Below are 24,874 nucleotides of genomic sequence, written 5' to 3'. Positions count from 1 at the left end.
ATTTTTAACTGGTCCCACATTTTATTGAGCATCCAGAGATGGAAGGTCCAGGGTGCACTGGCTCCACTTTCCACGCCGTCCCTGATGCTTAGTTATGGCTGCTGGAGAGGGGGAGGGAGGCCCCACTGTGCTCAGCAGAAACAACTGTCATGACTTATTCAGCATAAGCACGAGGGGTATGTGGATGGGCAGAGAGCAGGGCACGTTACAGATACTAGTCATCATGCTAAGTTGTGCGGTGGCTATTTGTGAAATTTTGGTGGCAAATCGTCAATGCTTAGATAGTCAAGGGGTGCCTTCTCTTCTCCCCCTTTATCACAACCCACAAACTTCATCTTCTTTTTACCAGGAGGCTACTTTTTTTCTTTCCTACTCTTTAAAATAGTTTCTATAAGCTTATTTTGAGAAAGTACTGACAAGTAAAGGTAAACCAAGCAGACACACCATTGACCACTGCCCCAATGCTAGGCATTAATTAGTATGACTTCTGGCAGTTTACAGATTCTGAAACATGCCTTTCCAATATTGACTGGCATCATTAGAGAGACTCAAGAAAGAAAACACTAGACCAGTGGTCGGCAAACTCATTAGTCAACAGAGCCAAATATCAACAGTACAACGATTGAAATTTCTTTTGAGAGCCAAATTTTTTAAACTTAAACTATATAGGTAGGTACATTGTTATTAACTTAATTAGGGTACTCCTAAGGCTTAGGAAGAGCCACACTCAAGGGGCCAAAGAGCCGCATGTGGCTCGCGAGCCGCAGTTTGCCGACCACGGCACTAGACTATGAAAAAGAAGACAAAAGTAAGAAGAGGTCAATAATAATAGTGATGATAAGGAAAAACTTGTGAATGTTAAGCTGTGAAAACAGTATCCACAAATACTACAGAGGTAACATTGGTGAGGATCAATTGATTCCAGAGGGACGGTGATAATAACAAAGAAAATATTTCCAAACAACCACAGAGTGATCTTTAGGCATCTCCTCTTTTGCTCCTTTTTTATCAACTCAAAAGAGAGTCTTGCCATTTCCTTTTGCATCCCCACGCCCCTGTCTAGCTGGATGAACATCGCACTGAGCAGAAGACTTTAAAGCTCCTACAAAAGAAACAGGCACAAATCCAAAAGGAAAAGGACCAGTTACAAAGTGAACACAGCAGAGCTATCCTCGCTCGGAGCAAACTGGAGAGTCTGTGTCGGGAGCTGCAGAGACACAACAAGACACTGAAGGTATGTGTCACCAAGGCCCTGCTAACACCTTCTTCCTGCTGCATAGACACAGGCCTCTGCTACTCATGGAAAGAGCTTGAGTTTCAGAATCAGAGAGACTTGGGTTCAGATACTAGCCCTGCCACTTGCTCACTGTGACCTTCAATAAATTATTTAACCTCCCCACACCTGTTTCCTCATCCATAACAAGGGGGTTGTAGGAACTTCACTGTGTGGTTGGGGAAAAATTAAATGAGGGCACATATGTACGGTGTCCATATAGTGCCTGACACAGAACAGGCCCTTAGTAAAATGCATGCCATTCCCCTTGCCTTTTTCTTATGTTGAGCTTGTTTAGTTTTGTTTCTTAGGTAGGACTTCATTCTACTCTTTAAAATACAAACTTGTAAAAATGCAACATTTTTATGTGATAATGAAATCTGCATGACATGAATTGACACAAAGCTAATTGACACGGTAAAGCAAAATTGAGAGCCAAAATGTCAATAGTCATCTGAAAACAGAAGTTACTTGAGAAAACACTGAAGCTCTTCAGACTTAATTATTCAATCTCAAAATAATAGACTGACCACTTCATTCAGCCTGCATGGGTTTCATTAATTACAGCGTAAGCCTCTAGCAGTGTGCTTAATTTGATTACACACAGACACTAGCCCCATTCAATGAAGCAAGATGCAGGGCTCTCCAAGATAATACTGCATGTGTCCACAATCCCCTTTCCAGCGGAAGATCCTAAAACTTCTGACAAACAAGTATTAATTGGACGCCAATATTCCTGGGAGAGAGTTATTATTAGATGTATTTAAAAGGAAATACTTAAAGAAACAGAGAGATTAAGATCACTGATGAGTTTGTACATTGAAGTTAGAAAAAAAATAGAAGAGGATAATGTCTCCTCATATTCGAAAATTGCTTTTTGATATCTGGGAAATGGGAAGCCAGTGTGATGAATTCTAACACCCAAATCATGAGTTGTAGGAGATGAGCTTCTGGCATCTCTTCAATCACTGCTCTCAGGACACTCAAAACTGAGATTAGATGGGGGCCTGGGGAGGGGAGCATCATCGACAACTCAAGATATGTGCTCCAGGAATAGCGCTCTGTGTTTACACAAATCTCCTGACCTTCACTAGTGCTCTATAGAAAGGAGAGAAATTAACCAGATGTAGTAGAAAGATTTAGCAACAAAGAGATTTAAAAGTGGAATAATGTGCCAAGGTCTGTTTGGGTGACATTCAAAGACGGAATGATGGAAGTAGCAATGGCAGGGGACCCTGTGGGAATACTCACACACCCTCAATAATGGCTTCCAGTTACAGACAATGAAATTTAGTATCATTATTATGATAGAAACTTGGGAAGATATAGGAAGAGAATGCATTGCTCTTTCCACCACCATAACATTTAGCGCTTACTGGTACTTATTAAAATTGATTCTTCAGTGAGTCAAAACCCCCACAAAAACCTCACAATTCAACTTAATTTAGAAAAAGACGAGTGAAAGTCTGAAATATGGACTCATTTCAACAAAATACTACATATATTCAAAGCAATAAATCTGAGCCTCAAATTATACTGAAAAAGAACTGCCCTATAAAGAATATCTACGTGTCTTAGGCAACATTATTTTAGTAAAGGAATAATGATTTGTTATAATAGAATTCCACAAAATTTTAATGTGGAAAGGACTATAGGAATCATCTAATTCAAGCTACTCGTATGTCTATATCTAAATTAACAATTCATTGATTCATTAAATAAACACTTACTGAACACCTATGGATCACGTGCCAGGCATAGCACCAGTTCTAAGGTGGATAATGATGCTTGCAGAGTTTATTTCCCTAAGTATTCAGACTGTGACCCTCAATCTTCTTTGCCTTAATTTTCACTTTGATTAACGTGCTTGATAAAGAAAATTTTATCTCAGACACCATTCAAATGATTGCATTTTCTTTATCACTTGATTCAAAATTTATAAGATCATTTTAGATTTATTTTTCTCTTATTAAAAAACAATTCATCCCTAACTGGTTTGGCTCAGTGGATAGAGCGTCGGCCTGCGGACTGAAGGGTCCCAGGGTCGATTCCGGTCAAGGGCATGTACCTTGGTTGCGGGCACATCCCCAGTGGGAGGTGTGCAGGAGGCAGCTGATCAATGTTTCTCTCTCATCGATGTTTCTAACTCTCTATCCCTCTCCCTTCCTCTCTGTAAAAAATCAATAAAATATATTTTTTTAAAAAAACAATTCAATGTAAAAAACAAGATGCCATTTTGTGGCCAGGAATGAGTGCTATGATGGTTTGATGTGTGTTTAACGCCCTCATAATACCCATACCTTCTTTCTGTATCCAGTTGCCAATGAAAAACTTGTACTTACTGAGTAGCATGGGGTGCTTCTTCCATTGACTTTTTCATTCATGGATGGAATTGTTATAAATGCAAATGTCATTCAGATCATGGTCTGTAAGGCTATGACTAGGAACTTGTTGATTTCTAAGCTAATTAGGAGCAATGAGGAAACAACCACTACCATATGTATATTCCATTTTTCTTAACAAATGGCCATAATCATTTTTAGTGAAATATGTAGAGTCACTGTTGGTTAGCGTACAAAATTCAGGGAAATAAGATCTCTGATAGTTAATTTCTTCAGGTTAGGAAGTGCAGCTATCTTCTACAATATCTCTAAGATATTGTCACTCAACAAATGTTTATACCATGAATAAATTAGGATTCTGATATCAGGAATCATGTTAAAGTTAGAGACTTTGTTAAAATTGTAAAGGAAAGAGGACACCTGATGATAAATTAAAATATTTCCAGAGCATATACTTTCAGCATCAATTTTTATTTTGATCACATTATTCTACTATCATAATAAAGATTTGCACAATTACTTCTGTTTAAATTATCGGTTCAGTTTTTTAAAAATCTTGTTACATAATGTGATCAGAGTAGGCAACTAAATACAGTATAATTTTACTTGCTAACAATGAAGCAAGCTTTCATAATAACAATTAATCTGAGCTGAAAGGAATCCTACAAAGTCTATATCACTTGTCAGCAGTGTATCTTTGGTATGATGGAGCAAGATTAAACCCTTTTATTCTAAAAGAATGAGAGGAATAATCACAAAGCAAACAATTTTAAATATAGATATGGGGGAAATATGGGTACATTGTTAGTAGTTAGCAATGAAAGGTGGGTTTTGATTTTTAAGAGCAAAGAGAACAGAAATGACATAAAAGTTAATTTCCAATTTGTGAATGTTAACAAAGCAGAAGAGGGGAAATTAGATGTTTCATTTTAGAGTTAAAGTATATTTGAAAATTAATATTGCTTTCAGTTTCAAAATTTACAATGAACAACTGAATGTTTCAATTACCCTACATAACACGTGGGATGATTGTTCTTCAGAAATAAAATAGCCAACGTATTTTTTAAGATTTCCTTTTACATTTTTGATTGCTGTAATTGATCTCTAGCTATCGTAGTTTCCTTTTCAAGCTTTCTGATGAAACCTTTTTCTTACCAAGGAAAAGTATACATTGTGTTCACTTTATATTTACAAAACTTGGGTCATGCAAGTATGTGGTTCACAACCCATAATTTGTATAGAGGAATATAAGATCTATTGTTCTTTCTGTACCAACCAAAGGCACATATACATGATCCATCTCATCTATCAATAAAACCAAGTGGCCTTTTATTCCCAGGCCACAACCAAGAGATCAAAACCAGGTGACTGTATGCTTGTTAGAAATTGTTGCAGTTCATTCACTCCGCAGGACACCCGTCATCTTTAAAACAAGCCTATTCATCACCAGCTATCAAAGTCAGGGCTCTCACTGCACCTGCTCTCAGTGACCGTGTATTCACAACTGAAACCTTTGCTCATACATTTATTTTGGGGCTGAGCAACATGGCTCTAGAGAACTGAGAAGAACCATCCTGCTTCCCCTGCACATGAATCTCCTTTCATTGACCTTGAACCCTATAACGGAGGGTGCATGTAAACCAGTATAATGGAAGATTTTCATCCACAGGAGGAAACCCTTCAGCGGGCACGGGAGGAGGAAGAGAAGAGAAAGGAGATCACGAATCATTTCCAGAGTACCCTGACAGACATCCAGGCCCAGATTGAGCAGCAGAGCGAGCGGAACATGAAGCTGTGTCAGGAGAACACGGAGCTCGCAGAGAAACTGAAAAGCATCATTGATCAGTATGAGCTCAGGGAGGAGGTAAGAACCACATCAAACAACGTAGAAGCACTGGATACAGATCCTGACCTGGGTTGTGAAGGTAGGGAACGTGGTTAATAAGAAAGTTATGACCAGCCTTCTCAGTTGATTAATAGTTAGGATTGGATTTCTTCTACTAGCCAAATAAAAACAGATGGTATTGTGCAATACCTGGCTGAAAGTCATATGGAATTTCTTCAAAACTGGAATCACTGTGAAGCAAAGGCAATAAATAGAAAGTGATAGGCTGTGAGCACAGTTATCCTCAGCCTTTTTAAAATGCCCTCTACAGAGCCAAGAAATACTGCACACACTCCCTCTTAAGAATCGCCATGTCATTAAGGATCTGTATTCTAAATACCCCACAAACCAATACCAGTATTAATAATGTAATCATTATAACCATCATGGTATTATTGATTCAGACTTTAGTTTTGGTCATGTGCTAAGAACTATACATACAATGTCACTTAATTGTCTCAACAATCTTATGCACTAGATAATAATATATTATCCACATTTTACAGATGGGAAGCAGAGGCTATGAGATTAAATCACCCACAGTCACAAAAGGAGGTTTGCTTTAATAGTTCACCTTAAGGGGACTATGGGGATCTTTAATTATTCCAAAATTATGTTTTAATAGTTAATATGTTTTTAAGACTCCTAAAGTCCCATCAGGATTTTGATTGATCATATTTCTTTCCTCATTTTAACCTTTCCTCATTTTAACTTAGTCAAAGTGGTTCTGTTGGCAACATGCTAAGGAAACCACTGAGCCAAAGGCACGTGGGAGTACCACTTAGGTAAATCAAGAAACTCCTCATAATAAGCCAAAATGCCAAGCGACTATTTCATCTTGTCAGGAAGATCAACACTGCTCCAGAGTGGAGGACCAGGTGAAAGCAGAAAGGAAGGAGCTAAAAAGAAAATAGCCATACTCTTCAGGAAGATCTCAAACGGGAATGGCCTGGTAGACTGGTTGTCAATTTCTGGGACTGGTTCTAAGTAAGGCCAAAGGATAGAATCCCATATGTCCTCTTGCCAATGGGACCTCCTAATGAGCAAGAAACTCTCCACATTGGGGTAGAGTTGGAAGCCTCTCCTGACCAAGCTAGCAGAGAGGCCAAAAGGTACGGAGGCACACAGTTGCACAGTTGCCTATCAACGTAATGGCCCTTGGCCTTGTCTTGCCCACCAGAGCAACAGACTTGAAGTCAGGGGGCTCCTGCCTTAGCCCCTGATCCAGGGCCACATGCTGGTACCCCAGAACTTCCTTACAATCCTTGAAGCAAGAACATGGAGGATGTGGAGGAGAGTTCACCATGATAAACTATATTAATGTTGTGCTTAAAATTAGTTTTATATTCATAGAAAGTGCCAAAATACCAAGTGATAGTGCTGTTATGATATACATCACAGTCTGTGCTGCCTGGCCTATTACCAGCATCATATCAATAGTTACCAATTCTAGAAAAGTAATGTTGGGGCCTTTTGGAGATACAATTGCTGAATTCTAGCACCTCCACCTTTTGCCACCACATTTGTGAATGCAAAATGCAGGGGACTTCACCAATTTATGGTCTTCTGCAAAGCCATAAGTGATGCTAATGTATTTATTCCCCTCTTTTTAAAAATCTTAAAACCTGGAGAATGTGTGTTTATATGAATATTACTTTTTATTTTATATTTTTCAGCACCAATAACAAGTCAAGCTTGATATGTGCACTTTGTTTTTTCCTTAGCATCTGGACAAAATATTTAAACACAGAGAACTGCAGCAGAAGCTGGTGGATGCGAAACTGGAGCAGGCGCAAGAGATGATGAAGGAAGCAGAGGAGCGACACAAACGCGAAAAGGAATATGTACTTATCATCTGAGTCAGTGTGCTTGTCTGGTCTGCCTCGGGGTCAGAGGACCCTGAGAAAGTTGTTTTTGAGAATGGTCTCAGAGCCATAGACTGATAGAGAAAGAGCCTGAGCTCCCCTGGAGACTAAGTTGGCCAGCCCAGTAGGAGGCACTGTACCTAAACAACTTTCTACATAAAACAGTCATGCATCCATTCAACAAATCTTTTCCCAGTGCCTGTCATATGCCATGCACCATCCTGGGCCCTGGGGTACAGTGGTGAACAAGATGGAGAAGGTCATGACCCTTGGAGACTAGAGTCTAACGGGAAAGAGAAAAAGCAATTAACGAGCAAACACACAAAGAAGGGTAATTTCAGATAATAATAAGTGCTACTAGGGAAATAAGGAGGAACTGAGAAGGGGCCGAAGGAGGGGACCTACTTTAGACCAGTGACCAGGAAGGCCTCCCACAGGGGAGGTGGCTTGAGCTGAGCCCTACCTGATGAGAAGGATGTCTCCAATAGCAATGTCTGTAGCAGTGACAAAGGCCCTGATGCTGGAACCAGCTTGGCATCCTCTAGAAATAGGAAAAGGTTAAGGTAGCAAGAACATGTTGACCCCATGGAAGAAAGTTTCAAAATGAAGTTGGAGGGGGAAGCAGGCATCAAGTTGTATAGCTTTGTAGGCCTGGAAAGTAGTTTGGATTTTAATCTAAAAATAATGAGAAAGGACTGGGTAGCTTTAGCAAAGGAAGTGGCATGATCTGCTTGGCATCTGTAAAAGATGAATTTGGCTCCTGGGTGGAAAATTAACTAAAGAGGTACCAGAAAGCAAGAAGACAGTTAGGAGGCTACTGCAGCAATCTGGCTGAGCTATGATGATGGTGTGAATTAGGGAGGGGGCAGTGGTGAAGGAGAGCTGGACATGGATAAAAGTTACGTTTTCAATGCAAAGCCAGCAGGCAATGCAGTGAACTGAAGGTAATAGTGAGAAAAGGAGTCAAACTTGGCTACTGAGTTTCTGGCTTAAGAAACCAAGTGGTGGCTTTTATTGACATCTCATTAACCCCAAATCCGCCAGGACAGCTGTAGGGCCATTCTACAGATGAGAGGCTCAAAGAAGATACGCAATTTTATAATTAAGGTCACACGCTGCTAAGGGACCAAGATGTATAGTACACCAAAGTGTATCTGCCCCCAAGCCCAAGCTCTGTGATAGTACATCACACTCAGGGGCATGTCTCAGAGGCAAAAGTTGAAGTGTGTGTCTATTGCTGGGGAGAGAGAGATTTAAGACATAGTCAATGGGCCAATCATTGGAATTTGGCCATTTAATAATTGATCACGAGCTTTGCCTTTACTGAAAATCAGATCAGAATCACTTCAATTTGTTAGAATAGTAATTTAAAAATAACTTTGGTTTTCAAATGTAGCAACAAAAGGACAAATTTTCGAGTACATAACTTAGTGGTCACTAAATAATTTCAAATCAGAAGTCCATGTGCTCTTTAAAAAAAGATTAATTTATTAATCCATCTATAATAACCTAGCTCTCAAAGAAAGAAATACATTTAAGAAAACAGATACTCTACCGTTGTCATAATTACTCCAGTAGGTAAAATATGTGTCCTAGAAGATCAGTACCTGTGGTCTATAATATATGAGACATGACAGAGGGACATCTAGGCAAAGGTTCAGTGAAGGAGATTGGGGGGCAGACGTGGGGTGACTGGCCCAGCCTTAGCAAGAAACTCCCAGGCTATCTATTTTCCTATCCCAGATTAGTAAAACATAGCAGGTTTTGAGTCAAAGAAAAGTAGCCTGCCTCAGTTCTTCAAAGCTGGCCGGCCACTGACCCCGTTTCTAGCTCTGATACTTTTCTCTGAAAGTAATAAAATCACTTCAAAGCTGGGGGGTTCCTTCACTCCAGGTAGAAATGGCAGCCACCTGCCTCCCCTCTGCCAGGGACCACCCAGAACAACAGGGCTCCTTAACCCACTTAGAAAGCAGGGGCCATGTACACGGCCACCATGCCGCTCAGATGGCCAGAGGGGTCTTCCACCTCACAGCTGCCCCAGAGCACTCAAATTACTTCACTTCTATAATAATCCATCTTCACTGCACGCTGGGAGGTATAGAGGGATATATAAAACCCATCTTACAAATGGAGAGATCGAGCCATGAGAAAAAAGACAAACTAAGAAAAAAGATATCTTCAGGGTTTACAAATGTAATACATGGACCTCATGGACACCTTTTTACAATAGAGACAAATACAAAGAAGAAAATTTAAATCGGCCTTTCTTCAAATACATGAGAATCTTCTTAACTGACAGCCACCTGCCTAACTAACCAGATTAACTCATGATGTTCACCATCCTCTCTGTAAATGCACTGCTGACAGATGCCCACAACATGTTGAGTCCTGTGGCTAGTAAGCCGATCTGGATTGTCTACACATGGTTGCCCCCAATAAGTAAGATGGAATTGACCAAGAATCAGCTCTTTGCTCCCAAACCTTTTCTGTCCAGTTATCCTTGTGTTTCTATTCTGTAAATCAACAGAATCACACATTAACTGAAGAAATAGGAGTATGAAAAGAAAGTTGTTTCTATGAAAATTATGAATAATGCTTCTTTTGAAAGACTAGATATAAGCAAACAGCAAGAAACACCTGTCAAATCAGATGTTAGTAGCTATAAAAGACAGGGAGAATGTTGTAAAACTCTACAGAATAAAAAAAAAATCAAGCTGGTTCACAAGTATCTGTCAGTCTAGCACTCCAGCACCTTTGTTTAAAAAAGAAAAAATTCTAAATCTTATATGGCACATCATGGACATCATTTTTGTAAAACAAAATAAACCTTGCTAGGTTCCATTATGAAGGCCCATACCCCCCAAAAAAGACCAGAGCCCTACATCAAAATGGATAAGTGAACATATCTCTTAAGTTAAAAATAACATGTCTGTGTCATTTTTATGCCTAAAACAAGTTCTTCAATTTAACCCCACGGCTCAGAGTTCTGATCCTGTTTCCTATGAGAGCCTTGATTGTATTTTAAAGGCTACCTTATGGAAGAGGGACCTTATTTTGTAAACTTATACAGGACTTATTTTCTAAACCTAACACAGGATTTGGGGCAATAGGTCAATATCTAACCCAGTGTTTTTCAAAATGTAATCTATGGACCACCAACATCCAAACCACTTTGGGTATTTGCTCTAAGTATGGATTCCAATCACACATCCTAAACTTCCTTATTCATGTTCTCTGAGAGGAATCAGAATTTAGACATGCTCCCTAAGTGATTCTAATACCTGCTCTGGTAGAGAACACTGGTTAGTTAGGAGACAAACTCTGGGTTTAATATAAAGAAACAGTTGTTCACAAAAGTGCCCCAGGTGGGGATGTTCTGGAGATGTTCAAGCAGAGGACAAATAACGGGTGGGCAGGATTGCTAGAGAAGGTTCCAGAATTTGGTGGGAGGTCAAATTTTGTGTAATTCATGCTTGACTTGAAAAAGATTTCCCCTTTTCCCCCCAAATAAAACCACTACTTTTTAGTTGAGAATCCAACCATTGAGACTAGTTGTTTTCTTATATTTCTTAGAGTCTCTACAAAGTTCCCCCAAAATTACTTGAGTGGGTGAATTAGCAAGTTATTATGTCTTATACTCATATTATAACCAAATGATAATTTAAAAGACAATCTGACCGTTTTTTCCTGCATTCTCTCTTCTCACAGTTGCTGAACCAGGCAGCAGAGTGGAAACTTCAAGCCAAAGTGCTGAAGGAACAAGAGACAGTCCTGCAGGCTCAGGTGAAGTGAGGGGAAACATGCATGGGGTGTACTCTCCTTCTGTCCCCAAGTCAGAGGCTGTGAACCAAAGGTGGTCTGCAGAGGGCTCACTTGTGGCAGGGAGAGGGGGCCAGGAGTTGAAAATAAAGAATAACTTCACGTCTATTAAGAAAAACAAAAGCTCTGCACCAACAACATCCATGCAAAAAAGGGCACCAAAATGGTCAATGAGAATAAGCTGGTGTCCAGGTTCCCACCTACCTGTTCATACATATGTCCTCTCTCTCTCTCTCCCCACATCACCCTATTAAGGTAAGAATAAAATGTAAACTGCTCAGATGCACCATCTATACTGTCAATACTGAAAATGTCCTTGCTTGCTTGATATTATCTGTAATAATAAAAGCATAATATGCAAATCGACCGAATGACCAAACAGCAAAACCGCTGTCTGAACAACCTTCTGGATGACCACGCTATGACACGCGCTGGCGCCAGGCCAGCCAAGGCGGTGCAATGCAATTGGTTGGGGGGACCCCACCATCGCCCCACGATCGCACCGCAGAGGAAGGCCCAGGCCACTGGTTGGTGGGGCGATCGATCAGGGGAGGGGGTGCTCCGTGATCACCCCAAAGAGGGAGGCCCAGGCCACCCTCTGCGCAGAGATAGATCGTGGAGCCCCAGCCAGGTGGGCGGGGCCTCCCTCTGCGGGGCGATCAATCTAGGGGCCCTGTGATTGATCGCCCCAGAGAGGGAGGCCCAGGCCAGCCAAGCAATCACACCCCACACCTGTCGCCCGCAGAGGTAGGTGACCAGTGGAGGGGGAGGAGGGGGCAGCGCTGCACAGATGGCAAGCATTGGCAGCATGGGGGGCGGGGCCAGCTGCCAGCAGCTGGGGGAAGGAAAGCCTGATAGGCCCTGATTGCCGCTGAGGCCTAGGGACCCTACCCGAGTGGTCCTGGATTGCAAGAGGGCGCAGACCGGGCTGAGGGACAACCCTCCTCCCATGCATGAATTTCATGCATGGGGCCTCTAGTTCATAATAAAGGGAAATTAGAATGAGCACCCAAGCTTTTGTGCTCTCACAGGTTGGCTCTGTCAGTGGCAAATGACTAAATGGCAGACAAGTCAGGAACTATTCTCATTTGGCTTTATGATGTCATATGTGTGTTTTGACTAGATTAAGGGAATTCATATTTCAGAATAAAAAAATAAAGCCTCATGCAGCGTCTGACTCTGGGGGAAAGCAAGACCTGTCCATCATTCCTGGGCCTTGGGGCCTCTGTCCCTCCTGGCAAACCTTCCCAGGTTCCAGGAGAGCCATTCCGCCCTGGCCCACACAGGGGCTCTGGCTCCCCTGCTGGGAGAAATGCCCAGGGTCCTACAGGAACTGTGAAATCACATAGAACAAATTCACACAAGGTGCTGAAATCAGAAGACTTCCAAACTGGACAGCATAAAGATGTAAGCAATTCACTTGTCCATGTTTATGCACTAACTGCTGAATACTTGTTCGTTATAAAAGAAAAGGCAAATAAGAAAAATAAGCAAGTTAAAATCACAAATTATACCACTACATAGATGAACCGTATCCAGCATGGCCAGGGGTGAACCTGAGGAGGGGCGGTGAAGGATTAAAATAAACAGACAAGAGAATACAGTTGGGGCCAGGTGGATCACAGTGCCTGGGTAAGGAAACAGTGACATGCCTGTGAGCCGAAGCTTTATTTTATAGACAGGTCACAAAGCAAAACAAGGGGAAGATGTTTACAATGTTCCTGTGAATTTCAAATCTGCTTCTTTCCTATTGTTGCCATTCTCTGAACTCTATCAAGCCTTGTTTTGGCAGCACTTGCTGTTCACCCCTCCCCCCCTCTCCCCGCCCGCAGCCCACATCCCTTAGCTACCTAGGATTGCAGGGTGGGACTATAAGGTCAAGCTTACAACCATAGCCTTTGGCTATAATTGTGCTGGGAGGGCTTTGCCCTCCAAGCTGGGACTTGTATGTGGCTTTGCCACAAGTCAGTCTGAGGCTTGATCCTGTCCGAACACTGTAGCCACTCTCCACACATAGACAAAAGCATAGATAACATTTGGAAAGCTAACCTTCCTAAAGCACACTTTTTCAGTGTGTGTACTGAATGCAAAATGAATTGTTTTCCCCCAGTAATATATCAAAATAGTTTAAAAATACTAATTACATCAACATTAGAGCCATAAAGTTTTTGACTATTAATAGAATGAAGGAACTCAGAGTTAAAAGACTAAAGTCTCGAGTCATAAACTCCAGATCATCCTTCAGGCAGTCACAAGGCCCATCACATCACTGTGTGGGGTCGATGACAGGCAGAGGTGGCACTCTAACCAGAGCCAGGCAGGGGGAGGAGGTGTGACCTCACCAACTGATGGCATGAGAGAATCAAGCCAGGGCTTCTGGCCCTATCTCTTCCCTATTCAACACAGAGCCTTGCGGCAATACTTGCAACTACTCACATCATGTTACAAGCAATCTCTATTCCTCTTTGCTAAATAAAGAGAATGAACTTGAGAAGAGTATATTAATATCATATGATTCTGGGCTACTAAAGAGTGATTCACTCAGATGACATGACCTATAAAATAAAAAATAAAGGTGTGCCCTAATTTTCCACCTATATCCCCCTAAAACTTGAAAAAGCATCTATCTGGGGTTCTAGACTTGCCAATGTTTCTCGTTCATCCCTCAATACTGACCTGAGTCCAGGGACCAGGGTCAGAGTCCTGGTTCTTCTGCTGAAAAGCTAGGTGACCCTGTGCAATGCACCTAAGCCTCCCTAGACCTAATGTCCTTGTCTGTAAAATAGGATGATGTAATGGATTAATGATCCCAAGCTGGAGTCCTCTGGGAGGCCCAATAGTTTTCAATATTTCCAAAACATAGCAACACACAAGGCAGCAGCTGCTATCCAAAATGTAGTTGTTTTTGACATTATATCAGTTCTCAATCACGCACCTATGGCTATGGATGGCAATTATTCATATATTTGATTAAATGTTTAAAAGAAAAATTAGTTCATGAATATGTAGTATATGAAGTTTGTTTTCATATTGTGCATGCAAAGCACTTAGCTCAGTGCCTAGATCATAATAAACATAATTAATTCAACTTATATTTATTGAGCACCTACTAAGTGCTAGGCATGCTTGTAGGTTTTGGAGCTATAATCAGTGAGAGACAAAAATCCCTCCCTAATTAAATTTACACTCTAGTTATAACAATAATGTTAATAACAATTAGTATATGAGCTACTATCAGTACTATTTCATAGGTGAGGACCACATAGTGATATATGAGTCTCAGGGAGTCTTTATTTGCACAAAAGTTTAAGAACCACTGGAAATATGATATCAAGAACCTGTTCAGCTCTAGTTCATGAATGTAAAGAACTTCCAGAGCTGAAGAAGTGTAGCCATAAACTGAGTTAACCCTGCCTTCTCCTCTTTTGCCCCATTTTCCATGGCACGTGGCTCTCTCTACAAGGACCCACCTTTGTCTGTGTCTTTTGTCTTCAAGGCACTTTCAAAACTCCAATAACTACTTAATCGTCAAGAAGAATAAAGAGGCCCTGAATCCCTGTGTGTAATCATGTTTAGACAAGTTCCTCTTGACAAGTATCAATATTATACTTGTAAAACTTCTAAACCTTGAAAAGCAAAGTCTATCACAGATTATTTCGCACAGCACTCAAACACTGCCTTTGGTTTACAATGTCTTTAAATGGGTGGATGACAGGAAAGGGAGGCCTCCGTTCTCATTTCTTCCATCTGAGCAAGGGAAATGTCAAGACGGATTGTGTTTTCCTTGACGGGAGTCACTTTTCAGTCAAACAGCTTGCCAGTTTGGGGCATGATTCTCACTTAGGGAAGAGATGTCTGGCTTGCAATTATACAAACCAAGGCAATAGACTAAATGTCAGAGATGATCAATGGGATGCAATCATCACTACAAATAGAGTGTTCACTGGATCGATCAGGATGAAGATGGTAGTAGATGTGGAAAGTCAGCAACCCCTGGCAACGCAGACACGAAATACTGCCCGAGGGGAAAGATCAGCGAGTAAACTGTTAGAGATGGGTAATCGTCATCCTTCAACCCCAAAATCCTCACCTTATCAATATACGATGGGAGAAGAGTCCTCTGCAACTACTATTATATTTGGATTTATTCCCCAATCAAATCTCAAAAGTTTGCTAAGAAAATCCCTGAGCACAGTTCTGTTCCCTATATGTTTTGAATGACTGTAATTAAATTTGGCGCTCGGTTAAAAGAATGTGTGTGTCAGCCCGTTTAAAATAGAAATGTTGAGACAATTATTGTTTACTAACCCGAGAACAGTTTGTTTCTATTTCTGCCTCTGGCAGGAGAGAGAGGTACTGTGGATGACCTCGGGATGTTCCTTCGACACTTCTCTGAAATACCAAAGTGAGTGCAGGAGTATGACACATCAAAACAAACGTGCACCATGTTTGGTAGTGAGAGGAAAAATACGACCAAACAAATATCCATATAGTAAACAGGAAGTATACATCTTTAGGTGGTATAAGTGGAGGGTTAGAGTTGGTTACCTGAGAAAGGTATACCCCACACAGGTTTTGCCACATATGGCAATAGGGTCAAATACAAAGAAAAGCAGAATATTAAGAACAGTCACCCAAAGGGGAAAATGGGGAGTTGTTGTTTAATGGGTATAGAGTTTCGGTTTTGCAAGATGAAAACATTCTGGAGACTGGTTGCACAATGATATGAATATACTTAGCACTACTGAACTATACACTTAAAAATGGTTAAGTGGTCAAGTTTATGATATGTATATTTTACCAAAATTTAAAATTGTTTAAAAGGGAAATGTTGAAAAAAATCATTAGAAAAAGGCCAGAAAAGGTGGTAATGAAGCAAGACATTATTTCCTGGCACTCTGGATATGTCTGTCATCTCAATCAGCCCAACTGATAAAATAAAAATAACATTATGCCTAAATAAAGGGGTGGATGTGGTTACTCCTACTAGAAGTGTCAAGGTTGCCTCTATGAGATGGACCATGCATGCGATCATTCCTGCCCTCTCCAGTCTGCAACCTGCAACTAAAGGGCTGCAAGAGGGCTTGGGAGACCATAGGATCTGAGACATCCATGTAATTCTGCTGGAATTACTGAAAAGTTGAAAAAGAGAGAAAGCAAGAAAAAAGTTAATGGGAATGCTTGGCCAAGAAGGCAAATAAATGGATTTTGTGATAGAGGGTGAAGAGGATCAGTTAGGGGTCGTTACTCCCACCAGAGGCTACCAGATCATGTGCAATATTAGTAGCCAGCCCCACAGGAACTTACACTAGTATAGAGCCTCTCAAATTGAGAGGCTTGACCTATTCATGGGCCCTGAAAATAAATTCATTGGATCCCAGCCAGGACTTCGAAAAAAAATAAAACAGAATTAAATCTGTTTTGAGAATGCATTGCAGGCAATAAAATTATTGTCTTATACATTGTGTATGTGTGTGTGTGTGTGTGTGTGCGCGCACACACAAAACTTCCCTGGCCATGAATTCCCCAATGCCCCTTTACCCAATCTTCCCTAATCTGTATGCATGGAATCAAATTTTAGACCACCAGAGCTGCCCCAAACTCTGTCACATATTCACAGTGCTAATGAATGATTTCAAATGATGGTCAGCTGTTGTCTGGCTTTACTTTGGGAATATTATATCCAATGAAAAGGTTTTATGTTATCATTTTGTTGATCTTTACTGCAATATGAACTCTGCTGTTCTGAATCATTTGAGAATGAACTATTCTAGATAAGCATATTTTATGAGTTCTAGGGTTGATTCCTACACGTTCCCTCTCACTCCCACCTCCAAGACTGAGAACTCTACATTCTACTGGCTTTCAATTGGTCAGCTCTTCTCTGCTTTTGAAAGGAAAATATCACAAGTATCACCAGCTGGTTAAGCTGGTGCCTGCCATCTGCCCAATAATCCAACCATCCCAGTCTACCAACGGCAGTCTCGGGTTCTTGTTTGTTGCTGGGTGTTGTAAGCTTGCTTCTTCATACAAAAGACATTTCTGTGCCCACTTGAGGACTTGGGGCTGTTCCAGGCACTCAAGGGTACCTACCAAAGACTCATTTTAAAATGCCGACTTTTGTCACTTAAATCAGCCATATTAAATCAATCACCCAAAATATGCTATCCTAAAATTATTTTCAAACACAAAACTTTATTATTATATTACTGTCACTAACCATCAAGTATTTACACACCTTCCTTTCCTGTTCTGCTTTATTCCCACCCAAAGGCAAGCTTTGGATTTAAGGAGGTGGAGACACAAAGGCTTCTCCCTATACTCCCGTGGTGAGCCGCACACTTGCCAATGCTAACCCATACAATGCTGTTTTGTGCAAATCAGAAAAAGGCATTCCTTCCTCAAGACTCATTATTTCCATCTGTAGAAAACTGATATAAGAAACTGATTTTGATGAGAAGAGATATTTAACAGCTATTGGCTAGAACACTATATTCATAAATACACAAAACCACAATGTCTACAATGGAAATTGCTTACAGTGGCACAACCTGCATCATGGCAGCAGCCACAGTCCATGTCCAGCCCACATTTCCTTCATCACTTTTTTTCATTTGTCTACATTCTCACTTCCTCCAAGACCCAGTTCAAGGCTCACCTTCCCCACAGAAACATGGCTGCTCCTCTACATTGGCACTGTATTTTCACTGAACACTAGTTAGATTGCCTTTGGGATTGTCTTTCCATCAAGATTACAGGTCCCTCAAAAGTGGGAGCCACATGTCAAATACTTTTGTATATACAATCCATGCAAATGTTCAGAGCTCAATAAATGTTTGTTGGTAAAAATTTATGATACAATGAAGTGGTAATGACATATTTTATTATTTCATTTTTCTTTAAAGATGTATTTAATCATAGCCACTGACCTCAGTTGATCTCGTAGTGAATAAAAGAACTGAACTTATTACTAACACTGCATTAGAATTCCCTTAAATCATTTATCTTAACAAATAATGAACAATGACATGTTTTGTTCTGGAAGCATTCAGAAAGGCGCCCTAAAATAGATCCTCTCTCTCCCATTTACAGCTCACCCTCTACTCTGGGCGGTTTGAAGAGTTCCAGAGCACACTGACAAAAAGCAATGAGGTGTTTGCCACTTTCAAACAGGAAATGGATAAAGTGAGTACAGCTTACCCCACACAAAATATTGACATTTTCTATTTTGACGGGCAATTCTCCTTTGGGTTCATTTTTCTCTTGCTAAGATATTCCAGTGCATTTCATGAAGTAATGAAACATTTATAGGTGCCAATGAGATTTGGGTTGTATTTTTTCATTGGTAAATATCTAGTGTATTAATCTTAAAAAGAGCTCCAAAACACTAGGACACATTTTCATTCTGAGGAAGATTTTTTTTTTCTACTCCATGGACGGCTTTTAAAAAAAAGAAGAAGAAGAAAAGAGCTAGCAGTTTAGAAGTTTAACATTATGTTGTTCATACTGAAATTATATATATATATGATCTAAAAATTTTTTAAATAAAGCTTTCAGCCAGCTGATGTGCTCAGTGGTTGAACATTGACCCAAGAACCAAGAGATCACCAGTTCGATTCCCGGTCAGGGCACACACCGGAGTTGTGGGTTTGATCCCAGTAAAGGGCGTGCAGGAGGCAGCTGATCGATGATGTTTCTCATCCATGTTTTGATATTTATACCTTATATCCCTTTCCCTTCCTCTCTCTAAAATCAATAAAAATATATTTTTAAAAAGCTTTCATATAAATATGCAAGAGTAGAATTTTAAAGCAGAAAATGCCATTTCATAGGATCCTTCCTAAAAGAGAAGATATGTAGTATAATGTAACTGACAGAGTATTTGAATGAGATGATGAATTGAAATTCTGGTGTGTTCTTACACCTCAAGTAGCATTGGACAAGTCACTCAACTTCCCTCAGTTTTATTTTTAATACAATTCAAGGCAATGTCTCCCTTGCTTCCTTCATAAGAATATTAAGTTCAAATAAATTAACATATTTTAAGAGGGCTTTCAACTTAAAAAAATTTTTTTACAAATAAAAGGTGCTCATATTATTGTGGGATATAACACTTAAATCTTATTTAATTCAGTGTTTTCCCAAAACAAAATCAGCATCACAATTGTGTTTCTAAAACATTGGCATTAAACATTTTTAAGTGTAGAAAGCCTCCTCTTCAAAATATTTTCATAAAATAATAAGTTTCACAATTCAGTGAGCAAACATAAGTAGACTAGCTCTTGTTAATAATCACAGTTTTTCTACCCCTGGAGGGATCTGTCCATTTAAAAAAACTTAATTATATAGTTTTAAAATGAAAATTAAAGCATGAAAATTTGTTTTAATTTAAAATTATATAGCTTTAAGATTGGGATAAATCTTAAAGAGAAATCTAAATCTTAAAGATTAAAAGGAGGAGTTCTTAATCTGGAGTTTATTTATAGCCAAAAAATTTGATATGTATATTTGCATTTCTCTGAGTGTGGTCCCATAGACTTCATCAAATTCCTACAGAACTCAATTACCTTAAAAAGTTCACAAACTACTAATTTAGTTAAGAAATAAAAACAAACAAAAAACACTCGAGGCTCCTCTATGGAGGCCAGTGGCCAGCGGCTGGGCCCAGCTCTGAGGGCACCCAGACTCAGGCAGATTGGCACACACAGCAAGAGCCAGCTGTGGTAAATCCAGGTCACTGCTCCTGCATTATGTGCCTTGTCTTTTACTTCATCCAAGCAGAGAGGAGATCCTACAATCAGGATCGTGAGCAGTTTCAGCTTCAAAAAGACAGCTTTACAAGAAGAGAGAAACAAACTCTACAAAAAGATTAGAGAAGTGAAAATGCCTGAGAAGGATGAGCTATTTTTTTATTTTTTTAAAGAGAGAAAAGCCAGTGACAGAACAGCATGGCCCTAAGTAGTTTCCTTTTTCCTGAACTGGCTCCGGTGCAAATACGTGTGTCCACCCCTGACCTCGATGGCGTAGGAATAAATGGTGACTTCCCCACTCACTCCTCATCCCTTCACATAGAACTCATATTTGCTTCAACAGCTGGAACAAAAGGACTTTCCTTGACATCGCCTATGAAACTGATAGCTTCTTTGGTAGGTTAACTTTTCAGGATGAATATTAAAACACTCTAATTTCTGCAGACGACTAAGAAAATGAAGAAGCTGGAAAAGGACACAGCCACGTGGAAGGGCAGGTTCGAGAACTGTAACAAGGCTCTGCTGGACATGATTGAAGAGGTGAGGGAGCTTTTCCCTTAGCTTACTCTCCCCTGGCCAGTCAAAGGATTCATACTTAGAACATTATACCCTAATGCTTACCTTTGAAAAAGGACTGACTTTTTCTGGGATGTGATATATGAAATTATAATAGAGTAATAAGAGCAAAGTAATTTAGAATCCTACCCAGACTCCTAAAGAGCCTTGTGTCCCTTAAGTCACATGCCTACTGTCCCCCCAAGTTGCAGCAGGCCTGCAGGGCTGTGAATTCCTTAAAGACTTGATGAGTGTCCTACTTGTCTTTGAATTTCCCTGGTGCCTGGCATACAACAGGCACAGAATGAATTAATTCATTGATTTGAACATACTGAGAGAAGACACCAGCCCAAGCACCCAGGGTACGTGCTATTTTATAGACAGATACGGAGATATATTGTTTAATTCCTCCAACAGGCATTTAAACACTGATGTTATGTCAGGCCCTGAGGAGGTTTAGAGACTATAAAGGCAACGATACATGGCCTTTGACCTGAGAGGCAGGACTTACAGATAAAGGTCTATCCATGTAAACAAGTAAAAAAAGCATCTTAAAGGGTATAGAGTAGCACAAAGATGGGGTGAGGGAGTAAGATAATTAGGAATAATTTCATGTACAAACACACTGACATTTCTAGAGAGAAGGAAAATCGAACAGTTTGAGCAGCCAGCATCATGAATTAGTGTGTGGTGAGTTTCTCTGGTTATAATTACTGTTCTAACAATTCATCCCAAATTACAACCAATTCTAAAGCATGAGTTTATTATCCATCAACATAAATCAAACCGTTGCTGGATTAGCATATAGCAGTTTATCTATAGAATAGATAAGGCATTGCTGACTGCCAAGACCCAATCTATCTCATTCATTTTACCACATGCATGTACTTACACCCTCTAAGTCTTGCAGGCAGAAAATTCATGTACAATTCTAGAGGCCCTGAACTGAAGTAGAGCGAGGCTTTGCCATCTTTCTTTCCTAAATTCTACCAGAACCTAGCATACAATGCAAATAATAATAATAATAATAACTGATGCCTCTGACCAAGTGTCCGTCCAGCCACCACTCTGTGGTCAAACCCCAGAGCCTGGTAGGCAAATTCCTAGACAAATGGTTTTGCTTATCTCCAGAGAACATTCTGGCAATTTTGCTTTTTGACATTTTTTGTGTGTGTGTGTGTGTGTATGTGTATTTTCAAATCACAGAAAGCATTAAGAGCCAAAGAATATGAGTGCTTCGTGATGAAAATTGGGAGACTAGAGAATCTCTGTCGAGCTTTACAAGAAGAGAGAAATGAACTCTACAAAAAGATTAGAGAAGCAAAAATGCCTGAGAAGGATGACCAAGGTCAGCACACCTCCGACGAAGAGCCCGAGTCAACGGTTTCTGTGGGTGAAGAGGCCGACACTGAGAACGCCAATAGTGTTCACAATGCTGTGAAAAATCTGGCTGCAGCCTTTATGGTTATTCACCATTCAGAGTTGGCCCCTGACCAGTCCAAAGAATTCCAACCGGAATTCAGCAGTCCTCAAGGGGGCGGTGACATGGCCCTCAAGGAGCCAGAACGGCCCTCTCTGAGCCCTTCCTGCCATTCAGAGAGTTCCCCACCTCCCTCAGCTTCTCAAGCTGAGACTGAAGGAGGCCATGAGGTAGAACCTTCCCTCAAGGCCAGTAATCTCCCTGTGGGGTCCCGAGCAGAGCCCCAAGACCAGGGTCTCCCCATTGAAGTACTGGCTGATCAGGAGCCCCTTCTGGAGGCAGAAGCTTCTGGTCAGACCCCACAGTCCCCAGTAGAGGCCTCCCTATGGGGGATGGAGGCCAATGGTCCTGCTCCACCACCCCCAGGAGGTGAGAGAGTTCCAGCTGAGGCGCCTGGATGTGAGCCCAGTAGGCAGCCTCTGCCAGCAGCAGCAGCAGAGGTCCTGCTAGGAGGGGCCTCAGCTGGACCCCAGCTGCCCAAAGTGGCTGACACCAACGTGGAGGAAGTAGACTAAGCCTCATGGTGCCTCCAGAGGCTGTTCTTCCTGACTTCACATCTTCATCATAACAGACTTCTGAAAGAGGCATAAGGGCTAGGGATGTCTAATGGAAGAGACTTAATTAGAATCAAAACATTTTTAAATGTTATGCAGAGCTCATTCAGCCTTTGCTATTTGTTCTCAATTTGGAGCTTTTCTATTTATCACTGGTTGATAGTATAATTTTCCCAAATGGCAACAAAACATGCTAATAGAAAATTTATATTAATTTGCCATTAAGATGGTACTTCACTCAATTTGTTAATCAACAGTAAGATTTGGTATTTAAAGACTTCCACTACAATATATAAATACTGAAAATGTGATGTTCTATTTATTTCCATATGTAGTTTAATTAAGTCCATAATAAGTAATGGATGTCCAGGTTCTATTTAAACATGATATCTGTAACGTATGCATATGTGTACATGTACTATACATATGTGTATGTAAAGGCATACAATATATGTGTGTGAATCTATACATATGTGTACTATGCACACATATACACATGTGTGTATCAAAAATGTATATATTTACATACATTTCTTTCATCCTTTTAAAAATTTCTTTCATGCAAAATATTTAGATGCTAGTCAAAAAATGATCTCTTACTTGTACTTGGGACTAATGCTCTATGAATCAGTAGTAGGTTCAGAACACAAGTATTTAGGCCATGTAATGTTGGGCAAAAATAAGTAACCCAGTGGTAGGTCAATAAATTCAACCAATTGATCAAATGACATAACAGCAGTTGGGTTAGACTGCAAATCTGTGTAAAATACATAAACACAAAGATGACCACAACAAATTCCAAACAGAAAAGGGGAAAAAATCACAGTTATAAACTGTTCACTTTTTCTAGCTGCTGCTTCTACTCAATTTAGCCCATTGCCTTGCAACCCAGCCTACTTATAGCCTCCTGCAAAGAAAGGGTTGCAGGAAGCTATGAAGGGAGGCCATGTTCACCCCTTGCCTCTTGTGACACAGAGGTCTTGAGACAGAATATTCACCTGGCCCTGCCAACTCCTCAGTTCCCTCCCTGTCACCTACCACTCTCTCCAGAGGGTTTCTCACCACCTCTTGCTGTCACTGCCTCAGTCTAGAATCTCAAAGCATCTGCTCCTTCTTTCCAGCAGGAAATCCTCATTTCAATTATTGTTAAGTAAAAGCTATTATCTTTCCAGAACAGGGTCTCAATATGAGTGATGAGGCTTACAAACCAACACAGTTTCTATTTTGAGGAATTCTCTAATGCCAGAAGTACAAAGCAAAGGAAAAATGGGTTCCTACTCAAAATGACTTGAAAAATAAGTGAGGATCCAGGAGAAGGCAAAAGCTAGAAACACCTGAGGTTGTCTATATGAGTATTACATTATCATTGCTTGGCAAGAACCTCTAATAATAAAAACAGCATAAGTCACTCTGCCTAGGGTAAAGGGAGACTTCAACAAAAAACAATAAGAAGGAAGAGAGGGAGAGAGGGGGATAATGGAGAGGGAGGGAAGGAGGAGAGAAGAAAGAAAAAAAAGATCTAACCCAGCCCTACCTTAAAAGTTGAACTCAAGTAGAAAAATGGATGAAAGCAAGATCCTCTATTATTTATGCAGGAAATCATTCTTCAGTGTCGCATGTGGCTGTCTGCCAAGGCACACAAAGTGCTTGTAGGCAGCAACCATATGCTACAAGAATTGTAAACTGCATAAAATTTGTTTGAAGTAGACAGTGAGGATAATAACAAAATGCTAGTTGGGGAGGGGGGGAGCATATCGCTATTTAAGAACCCATGTATTTTTGAAGACTTAACATATTAGAACCACAGGGTATCCAGCCAAATTCAACATTACATGAAGTCTTAGAGATTTAAAGATTCATTTAATTCAGAGCCAAATATTCACCATAACAATTCTGGAGGGTCCCTTTTTCCACTACTTACATAGGCTAAACTTCCAAGAATGGACAAAGATTTGATAATCATAGTAAAGTCTCAGTCTGCATGTCTAGCAAGAGGAGCCAAAATCCAGTAAATCAAATATTCTAATACCCAAAGTTTTTTGTTTTTTTTCATCCAAAAAGCTTTCATAGCAACATAGTATTCACTATATATCTTGGGCAGAGTTTCAGATATAATAACTTGCCTGAAATTTGCAAAACTCTAGGCTTTGGGAGAATTATTTTAATATTCAAAGAATGTTTTATTAGAGTCCTTTGTGTTAGAATCTGGACTTACTAATTATAACAATCTCTATATCCTATATAATAAAAGGGTAATATGCAAATTGACCCTAACAGCAGAACGACTGTGAATGACTGGTCACTATGACACACACTGACCACCAGGGGGCAGACGCTCAATGCAGGAGCTG

At 40.3% G+C, this 24,874-nt stretch overlaps 1 protein-coding gene across 1 annotated transcript in view; it reads left to right on the top strand.

The window, feature by feature from the left end:
- The window catches only part of TXLNB (taxilin beta), a 40,872-nt gene extending 17,619 nt beyond the window's left edge, over window positions 1-23,253 (top strand). Inside the window, exons 4-10 of the mRNA XM_005859066.2 lie at window positions 1,064-1,234; window positions 5,285-5,479; window positions 7,225-7,344; window positions 11,074-11,148; window positions 18,277-18,369; window positions 20,379-20,474; window positions 21,696-23,253. Coding sequence (XP_005859128.1) covers window positions 1,064-1,234; window positions 5,285-5,479; window positions 7,225-7,344; window positions 11,074-11,148; window positions 18,277-18,369; window positions 20,379-20,474; window positions 21,696-22,484 — 1,539 coding nt within the window. The 3' untranslated portion in view covers window positions 22,485-23,253. The remainder of the gene's footprint in view (window positions 1-1,063; window positions 1,235-5,284; window positions 5,480-7,224; window positions 7,345-11,073; window positions 11,149-18,276; window positions 18,370-20,378; window positions 20,475-21,695) is intronic.
- The last annotated feature ends 1,621 nt before the right edge of the window (window positions 23,254-24,874 follow it).

Source organism: Myotis brandtii, unplaced genomic scaffold (assembly GCF_000412655.1).
Source record: "Myotis brandtii unplaced genomic scaffold, ASM41265v1 scaffold123, whole genome shotgun sequence".
Taxonomy (NCBI): Eukaryota; Metazoa; Chordata; class Mammalia; order Chiroptera; family Vespertilionidae; genus Myotis; species Myotis brandtii.
This window is presented reverse-complemented; position numbering and strand designations above follow the sequence as displayed.